This window comes from Hipposideros armiger, unplaced genomic scaffold (genome assembly GCF_001890085.2).
Source record: "Hipposideros armiger isolate ML-2016 unplaced genomic scaffold, ASM189008v1 scaffold_298, whole genome shotgun sequence".
NCBI lineage: Eukaryota > Metazoa > Chordata > Mammalia > Chiroptera > Hipposideridae > Hipposideros > Hipposideros armiger.
In genome coordinates this window covers 542,157-551,321 of record NW_017731648.1, presented here as the reverse complement: position 1 = coordinate 551,321, position 9,165 = coordinate 542,157, and the positions used below count along the sequence as shown (strand labels likewise).

Sequence of the window (9,165 nt, the reverse complement as noted above, 5' to 3'; positions counted from 1 at the left end):
AATGGGAGGAGCTATGGTTTATGGAAGTTCTCACGCTCTACATAATCATGAGAACCCCTACAGGAAGAACTCTGTTTATAATAAATCTCTATGGTTCTAACTTCCTTTTCCATTGACTTCCTTTCCCCTTATATAAATACTCCTCCATCTTGGCATGTGGGCCAGAGTGCCATCTCTGCATGCAGTGGGTTGCAACCTTTTCTTTTTCCTGAATAAATCCTTTTTGGTGATGAAACATCTAGTCAATATTATTTTTCAGGAGACAGTACTTAATAGCCCCGTGTGGCTAGTGGCTAGCGCATTGGATGGTGCAGACATAGAACATTCCCATCATAGAGTTGCACTGGCCAGCCCTGCTCGAGACTGACCTTTTAAGGCTGAGATTTTTGTAATCCCATTTTACAAATGAGACAACTGAAGGTCAGAGAGATCACACCCAAGGGCACATACCTAAGAGCTAGGATCCAAACTAGTCCCTGGCCCTAGTAACAGATGGCAGAATAGGCAGGTTGACCTCTTGTTAGATGCAAGGAAGCTACCCTCATTTTCAGAACACACATGCTGTGAATATATACATCTACTGATACTACTGTGCTTAACTGCTTAACATTTTCGCTGTGACATTCGACTATAGTCGAATGATATTTCCATGCGCCCGACTGCGGTGTTACTTTACCCCAAGAGCTCAGTGTTCCAGAAAGGACGGTTAGGAAAGCAGATGTACATTTTTCTATATTTTTTGTGTTTTTTCAAGAATGAATAACTAGGAAATTTTTATACTTTAAAGTAATAATTTATTTTAATAAAATGTAGCACCTTAACTGTATTTACTTAAAAATATAAATACTGTTAATTATTTTCTGTGGATTTTTGACAGCTTTTGGAGAACAAACTTGAACTCAATTAACGCAGCAAAAAGGTTAAGATCTGTGTATGTATTTGTGTCTTTATTACACCCCAAAGGCAGCCAGTATTTGAATCTGAAAGCCTGAATCACAAACACTTCTGCTATCCATAACTTTATCCACACGGGAAGTTTCGCATTCATTAGCATAATGAATTTCAGCACCCTTTGATTGGTGAAATCTGGGGCTTGTTAGTCTTACAAAGGTTGGAAAAAGGGGCTCCAATGTGTGGAATTAACAGTATTCAAATATGTGGATTTGTTAAAATTTGAGACTCCCTCATTCCCCAGCCTTGTATGAGCAAGTTAGAAAAACAGAGTTTCTATCCCAAGCCCGTTCTGTGGCCAGTCATTGATTTGAAGGATTCAGTTTGCCTGATACCCATAAAGCTTACAGGCCTGAAGCAACACAGAATCCTGCCTTTAAAATATTCAGGTTGGTTTCTTGGTTTTGTTTTCATGCAACGTACAGTTTGCAACACCAAAATGGACAGAATGCTGGGAATTCATGGAACTTACAGGTGTAAATTCTCTTGTGCCTGTTAATCAAGTTTAATGTCTACATGGCAGAATTTGACCGGAGACCTTTTATCATGACCTGGCAGCCAGGTGGAGGCCTAGACCATCCGGCCTCTGCAGGTTTCCAGGAGAGACTTTGAGATTCCAAAAGAACCCAAGAGTTGTGTCAGATATGCTGTGTGTGGGACAAATGAAGTTTACCTGGGTCTGCTGGCCTCCAAAGACTGTGTGGTCTCAATCTTAATTTTACAACCTGTAGTCCCCTGTGCCAGAGCCTGGCCCAGGCCTGGGGGCTGCCTTCCACCAAGCTCCCTGCAGCTCCCTTAAGCTCTATCTGCTTGGGAAGGGTTTGGAACAGAGCCCCCCCTTGCCCTCTACCCCAGATCCAGGCAGTCAGTGCAGGAGAGGCACATCTCTGACAACCAGGGTAAGAAAGGAAGCCACAACAGACAGGAAGATTGGTGAAAGCCTCGGTTTAATTGGAGACAAGATCAAAGGATTGATTATCGATCAACAGACCGACTGATTTATCGTCAAAGTGGACAACACTTGAGCAGCTCACAGGGGTCCTGTGCTCCCCCCTGGAGAGAGGAGCCCTGATTGGGGGTTGGGGGGGTCCATCTCAATGGAGGCCAGTTACACCCGGCCCTGGGGCAGGGAGAGGGGCAGACTCTGCCCAGCTCTCACCCCATAGATGAACCGACTCCCCATCAAACAACAGCACTGAGCCCACCCTTTTGGGGTCTATTGTACAGTTTGTATAATACAGCAGGAATGGGGACTCTCCCTCTGGGAGACCCCCATCCTTCCTTCCCCTGACTGGGTCAGCAGGGGAAGGGCAAGTTTATTTTCCCTTTTTGCCTCTGTAGAATAATTTACAAACCAACCTTACAGTATGTACAAAAAGAAAATAAAATAAAAGAAAAAGAAAAGAGAAATAAAACAACAACACACAAAAAAAAGGCCCACTCCGGTTGCCGGCTAGGACAGAAACTACTTTCACTAAAAAATGAACCCTGTACAGCATCATGGGGGTGGGAGCGGGTGGTACTCCCCAGTGGGATGGACAGACAGATGGAAGGCTGGGGGCAGGGGAGGCTACAGTACCGTGTGCTCAGAATTCAAGGGATGGGGACAATGAGAGAGGTCCTGCCCTGCCCAGCTGCAGAACCAGGCCAAGGGGCATAGAGGAGGGGAAGAGGGGGTCTTTCCTTCCAAACATTCCCCCAAGGCTTGGAGAAAAATGGCCTTTCATCTGTCTGTCATATTGCTTGGGGAATAGCTAGGAGAGGGGAAGGCTTGGCAAAGTGGGGACAAAGGAGAAATGACTTTGGTGCCAGGGTAGGAAGGGATGCCCAGAAAGGGAATGTGGGTGTACACCATTATTGCTTCCTCCTAGGGCAAAGGGTTGGGGAGGGGAGCAGGAGGATGCTGGAGGGTGCCCAGGATGGGGGCTCTGGGCCTGGCCCCACCCCAACCAAGGTGCAGGTGGGAGCCACTGCAACCCCCTCTCCTATGGCTGTGGGAATCATTAAGGCAGAAACAAAAGGAGAAGCAGCTGGAAGGGGGGTGCAGCTTAGAGCCATTCCCCCCAACAGAAAAAATTCAAATGGAACCCAAAGTGGAAGGGGAAGAGAGTGGTGAGTGGAGGGAGGATCAGGCCCTCCTTAAACCTCAGATCCCAGGCTGATGGTGTGAATGCGAATGTTTCTCCAATACCCTCTCCTCCCAGCATCTTAAATTTCACAGCATCACTGTGCCTGTCCCGAGTCAGTATTGCCAGGTTTGTGCAAAATGAGGGGGGAAGACTTGGGGGGGAGGGGAGGGCAGTAGCCTGAGAGGGGCTGGAGCTGGGGCTCCTCACAGTGACCCCCCCCCACCAGCCCTGCCTAGAATGGCTATTCCTGGCTGGGTTCTAGAAACCCTTCAAAGCTCAGAAGAGCCTGGAGGGAGACCCTAAGCCTCCTTGGGCCCAGACGGAGAGCCCAAAGAGGCTGGAAGACTGAGCCTGGGACCTGGGGGTGGGGTGGGGTGGGGCTGGAGATGGACAAGGAGAGCCGGGAACAGGAGCATCTACAGTTGCTGTGTTTCATCCTGGTTTTTTTTTTCTTTTTTTTTCTTTTTCTAAAAATGTAACAATTAAAATTCCAAAAATAAAACCCCTTCCAGAACCTCAGCCCCTCGTTCCCCAGGCCCCACCTCCAAAAAGAGGCCCTGTGGGTGGGGGTGGGGGTGGGAGGAAAGGGGAAAAAAAGAAAAGAGAAAAAAACCCACTTTTCTGTTTTCTTTTTTCTCAGGAGACCCAAGAGTCTTTGAGGCAGTGGAGGAGGCAGTTGGGGGGTGATGGTGGTGAAAGGAGGCAGGGAGGGCAAAAGAGTGTAGGGGCTGGGGCTCAGATAGGGTCTCCAGCAGACCCCCACCCACCAGGAGCTGGGATTGTGGGTAGGTCCTGGCTGGATGTCCCTGTGCAGGCACAGCATGCCCTCTTGGTAGCCTGATGCTCTTTTGGGGCCCCCACCTCGGCCACCATGGAGGGGAGGCCCAGGAGGCCCGGGGCCTCCTCTGGAGTGGGCGGGGTCCTCAAGGCAGGCGGAGGGAGGCTCTCAGGAGGTGGGGCAGGAGGGCTGCAGCAGCCTACAGGATCCACAGATGCATCTGGGGATGTGGACTCGTCCTGGCCCGAAGCCACACTGTCTGCTTGCTGTGTCAAGGACATTTCCTCTACTTCCACCTCTGCAGATGTGTCCTGGCCATCAACCTCCAACACTTCCTCAGGTGGGGATGAATCCTGTGCTGTGAACAATTCCTGCACCTCAATTGTACCCAGGGCGGAAGATGCCGCCCCCTCCTCCTCTTCCTCCTCCAGTGTCAGCTCAAACTGGAACTTATCGGGTGGGGGTGGGTGGCCTGGCCCCCCGGGCTCCTCCTCAGGCGGTGGTGAGGGGCTCTGCTGAATGGCACTGTAGTACCAGTCCCGGTTGTCCTCCAACGTGTCCAGAATTTCCTGGGCGTCTGGATGGACCAGGTCAGCCCATGTCTCCCAAAGCGGGTGCACAATATAGTCGATGAAACCCACCTGAGGGAGGGGGAAGAGTATATGAACCGCTGGCCTGCTGGTGTGGATGGCACCACCATGCTGAGGGATCTAATCAAATTGAAAAGATGCTGAGGGGTGACTGGTTAGCTCAATTGGTTAGAGCGTGGTGCTGACAGCACCAAGGTTGCCCGTCTGATCCCCACATGGGCCACTGTGAGCTGCATCCTCCTTAAAAAGAGAGTCAACTATGCCATTGTAGCATGAAAGCAATGTGTAACTATGACCATGGCTGTTCCCCAATAAAATTTAAAAAAAAAGAAAAAAGATACTGATAACTATTTGACCCTGCAATCTTGCTTGTCCAGATCCACCCTGGGAAAACTCTTGCACAGTAATGAAGAATCACATGAGATATAAACAAAAATTGGAAACACCTCCATATATATATTAGTCGGGAATTAGTTTTTAAAAAGTCACGCCACAGATATTCATTCTGGCATTTTTTTGCAACAAAGAGAAACTAGAAATAAGTTCATAGCAGGCTACACCCTGATATCATCTTCCCACCTTTTTACTGGCAGAATCTTGATTTTTCTTGGGGAACACAATGCTTCCAGCTGAAACCTATATTTCCCAGCCTCCCTTGCAAAGAGAGGGTGGCCATGAGACCACCTATAGGTAGAAGATGGTTTTCTTCCCTGGAATGTAGTCAGGATGGCTGAAGCTTCAACAGTATCTGTGACCATAAGAGGCATCTCTGGGGATAGAAGCCCCATGCTTCAGATCGTAGAAGAAAACACTGAATGCTCTGGGGTGCCTGCCAACTTTGTGAAGCCAAAGAGAGCCCAATTCCCTTTCTCTAGACTTTTCTTATATAAAAGAAGAAAAAAAAACACTTTAGTTTGTTTGAGTCACTATGAATTCCTAACTCCTAAACACTTAAATGTCTAATAACAGAGGAATGACTACACAAATCATTATCTATCTATAACTGAGGAAATACTATATAGTAGCGAAAAAGGAGGAGCTAAATCTGTGTGCAATAACTTGGACAGATTTCCAAGTCATTGTTGAGAAGTATTGATACACTCTTTATTTTTAAAAAAGCTAAACCCACCATTGCTATTAAGTTGCCTGTGGAAATAATTACATAATAAAACTATAAAATTGGCTTTCATCAGGGGTGGGAGTGGGGAGGTGTGTGTGTGTGGGGGTGATTTGCAGGCCCAGGGGACATTTTGAAAGTGTCTGGAGATATTTTTGGTTGTTATACCACAAAGGGGAAGGTGCTCCTGGCATCTGGTGGATGGAGGCCAAGGATACCACTCAACACCCTACAATGCCCAGGATGGCCCCCACTGCAGAGAAAGATTCGGCCCCAACTGTCAACAGAGCTGAGGCTGGGTAACCCTGGTCTGGAAGGGCATATATACCGAACCAGGAAAGGTGAGTCTCATAAGGAGGCGACTAGAAGTGGAGAGGGTGAGACACTCTTACATTTACACTTCAATGTTTAGTCTTTTATGAGACTGCGTTCCTGCCCCTCTTGTTAAATTAAATAGGCCCACGATAAAGACAAGTCATTTCACCTAATTTCAAAATCCACTGACAATCAGGGACAATATCAGTGGCCAGATCACGATATCAGAAATAAGCTAAATCGACATAAGTATTATTATTGCTACACAGTATTATTGATACATAGTATCAATAATAATACTTAGCTAAGTATTATTATTTAGCTACTGATACTATGGTGCTTGCTACAAATGAGCTGGAACAGTCTGAACACAGGTCTGTGCCCAGAGGCTCAATTTGGTTATTCTGTGGAGAAAATGTTGCATATTTCCCATCAAGACAGAAAAGGAAAAAACAAAGACTTGACCTCGTGGAAGGGCAGGTCAGGACCTCCCGGGCCTGGAAGCTCTAGGCCAGGATGGGGTGGGAGGCCAGCCCTACTCCCTTCCATTTGTGCCCTAAAACTGTACCTGAGACTTCTCCACTGAGGCTGTGTGCTTGTCGCACATGGGGCTGATCTCCATGCCCCGTTCACGTTCACGGTCACCTTGCTGGAAGAACTCAGCCATAATGCGGTCTGTCCACTGTCGATACAGCTCTAGTGGCTTGGTGGGGTTGCTGAGGTCTGCACAGTGCACCATGTTTCGCAAGACCTGCATGGGGCAGGGTACCTTCAGAGGCCATGCCTGGTTCCAGTCTGAGGCCTCAGGCTTCCTTACCTCCCCTCTTGGAGGGAGAGTAGGGAGAAGGAGTAGCGGGGAGATGGAGAGAGATGGTGAAATAAAGAGGGAGATGAATTGGGGAGAGGAGAAAGGAGATAAGACGGGGCTGATAGAGGAAAGGGCAGAAAGAGAAAGGGGAAAAGTGGGGGTAGGGAGAGGTATGGTGGAGATGGAGAGAGGTAGAGGAAATAGAAGGAAGAGGGGAGGGGAAGGTGGGGGAGAGGAGGCGAAGAGGTGGTAGGGGAGAGGGGAAGGGAGAGACAGGAAGGGGTTGATGAAGAAAAGGAAGCACTGGGGGAGATGGGAAGAAGAGATGAGGGTTGGAAGGGAAAGATAGGAGGGGAGAGAAAAACAGACAGGAAGATGGGCAAGAAGGGAGCTGGAAGCTGAGAGAATGGCGGCAATTCAGACCTGAAAGGGGGAGGGGAGGGGAAGGGACCAGTCTCCTCATATGATGTGAGAGGGGTGCACCTGAATGCGGTCAGAGTAGTTGTCCAGCAGAAGGACACCCGAGCTGGTCACTTTCTTGGTCTCCACCATGGTCTTTAGGTCAGCCAGGAGGGTCATGTGCTTGGACATGTCCGTGGCCAGCACCTGGGGGCAAGGGGGCAGCACAGGGGCGGCTGAAGCCCTGCCGATGGCCTGCTGTACCAACCGGAGCCTTTGAAGTTTTCACTCAGTACAATCTGTTCCCATAAGTCCCGCCAAATGACAGGGGCTTTTCCATCCCAGACTCGGACCTCCCCAAAGTGCCACCCATCAAAGGCGACCTTCCCTCTCTGTCCCCGCCCCCTGCCCCGCCCACCATGTCGATGACCATCTTGCGCAGGCTCTGCCGCTGGCGCTTGCTGAGGTTCTGGAAGATGTCGCAGTTGTCCTCCTGCAGCAGCTTGAAACCCACGGCCAGGTGGTGGTTCTCCAGCACCGACTCGTCGTTGTACATGAGCGCCAGTTCCGAATCTGTAGCCCAGGCCCAGGCGGGCGGTCAGGGGAAGGGAGGACCCACAGAGCTGCTCTGCAGGGAGGGACAGTGCAGGCCCCGCCTCCAGCCCGGCAGTCCCCGCCCACTCACTGGTGTTGATGAGGAACTGGTTGGAGACCCCAGGGTGGTCCACGTCGTGGATGGCAGCCGCGAAGAGGGCCGCGAGAATCTCCTGGTCTGTGAACACGGCCTGGAGGCAGAGAGAGGGGTCAGAGAGACATAGGGGTTAGAAAGATGGGGAATCAGAGAGGCAGGGTGAGAGAGAGATGGGCAGTTAAGAAAGACAGGGGTCAGGAAAGATAAAGATCAGAAAGAGGAACAGGGTCAGAGACCCTGGGCCAGAGAAATAAGCAGAAGATCGGAGATGGGCAGTCAGAGAGTGATGGGGTTGGGGAGACGGGGCCAGGCGGTGCTCACGTCCAGCGCAGGTGTTGCCAGCAGCACATGGGTGGACTGTAGTACGTCGGCTGCGTGCAAGCTGTTGTGGTAGGCCACATCCTGGTGGTAGTGGTCCTCTAGGGTCAGCATATATGTCACCATTGTGTCCACTGGGATGCGGAACTTCTTCAGCAGGTCCCGTTCCTGAGGGCAGGTGTGAAGAGGCGGTGAACCCTCGTTAGCCCTCAGTGCCCTGCTGGCCCTTAGCTCCCCACCCTGGCCCCTCCCTCCCACTGCCCTCCACCTGCCCTACTCAGCCCGCCCTACCTGGAATATTGTGTACATGATGCAGCTGAGGGAACGGCCCCCTGCATAATCTGACACTCGAAAGATGTTCAGGCCCCACTTGTTCAGGTTCTCCAGTTCCTGGAGGAGATGGAGGCCAGAGATCAAGAGACTGTGAGGCCCAGGGCCCTCTAGATTCTTTCCTGCATAGCTCTGGTCTGAAGGTAGCACCACTATTGCTTACCCTGTGGGTGGCATGCTCAGTGGCAAAGAATTTACTGCCTAGGTCCTACTGGGCCAGGAAATAACAAAGCAACCATAGTGACTGTCTATTGAATGCTTATTATTGAATGCTTACTGCCCGGCATTGCACTAAGCACTTGATCTCATTTGGCAGGGGCAGGCAAGTGATGTGACTTACCCAAGACCTTGCAGCTCATAAGCAGCAAAGCTGGGATGTGAACCCCAAAGCACAGCTCAGTCTCTGAGCTAAATTGCTCATGGGCACCGGCAGGAGGAAAGAAACACAGGCTAACTTTCCATGGCTTCCCAGGATCCAGAACAGTGCCAGCACATAGAAGGTGCTCCATAAACATTGGGGCAATGTAGCACTGGCCAGTGTTAGTTCACAGAGGGTTACAATAAATGTCAGCTGAGGGCCCGCCGAGTGGCGCGATGGTTAAGAACTGGCTTGGGACGCCAGAGGGCCCCGGTTCGGATTCCACATATGAGGGCCAGTGACACTGCCCTCCACAGCTAAGATGCTGAACAACAGCTCAACCTGGAGCTGGGCTGCCAGGAGTTGCCGGCAGCCAGCGTG

At 50.4% G+C, this 9,165-nt stretch overlaps 1 protein-coding gene across 6 annotated transcripts in view; it reads right to left on the bottom strand.

Moving 5' to 3' along the window:
- Positions 1–841: 841 nt before the first annotated feature.
- The window catches only part of PDE4A (phosphodiesterase 4A), a 45,034-nt gene continuing 36,710 nt past the window's right edge, over positions 842–9,165 (bottom strand). For 3 of the 6 annotated variants that reach the window (XM_019659288.1, XM_019659287.1, XM_019659289.1), the window contains 7 exons: positions 8,388–8,486; positions 8,100–8,264; positions 7,773–7,872; positions 7,506–7,660; positions 7,172–7,294; positions 6,449–6,631; positions 842–4,499 (listed from right to left, as the gene is read on the bottom strand). In XM_019659288.1, coding sequence (XP_019514833.1) covers positions 3,816–4,499; positions 6,449–6,631; positions 7,172–7,294; positions 7,506–7,660; positions 7,773–7,872; positions 8,100–8,264; positions 8,388–8,486 — 1,509 coding nt within the window. In that variant the 3' untranslated portion in view covers positions 842–3,815. The remainder of the gene's footprint in view (positions 4,500–6,448; positions 6,632–7,171; positions 7,295–7,505; positions 7,661–7,772; positions 7,873–8,099; positions 8,265–8,387; positions 8,487–9,165) is intronic. The other 3 variants (XM_019659292.1, XM_019659291.1, XM_019659290.1) reach the window with 2 other exon arrangements.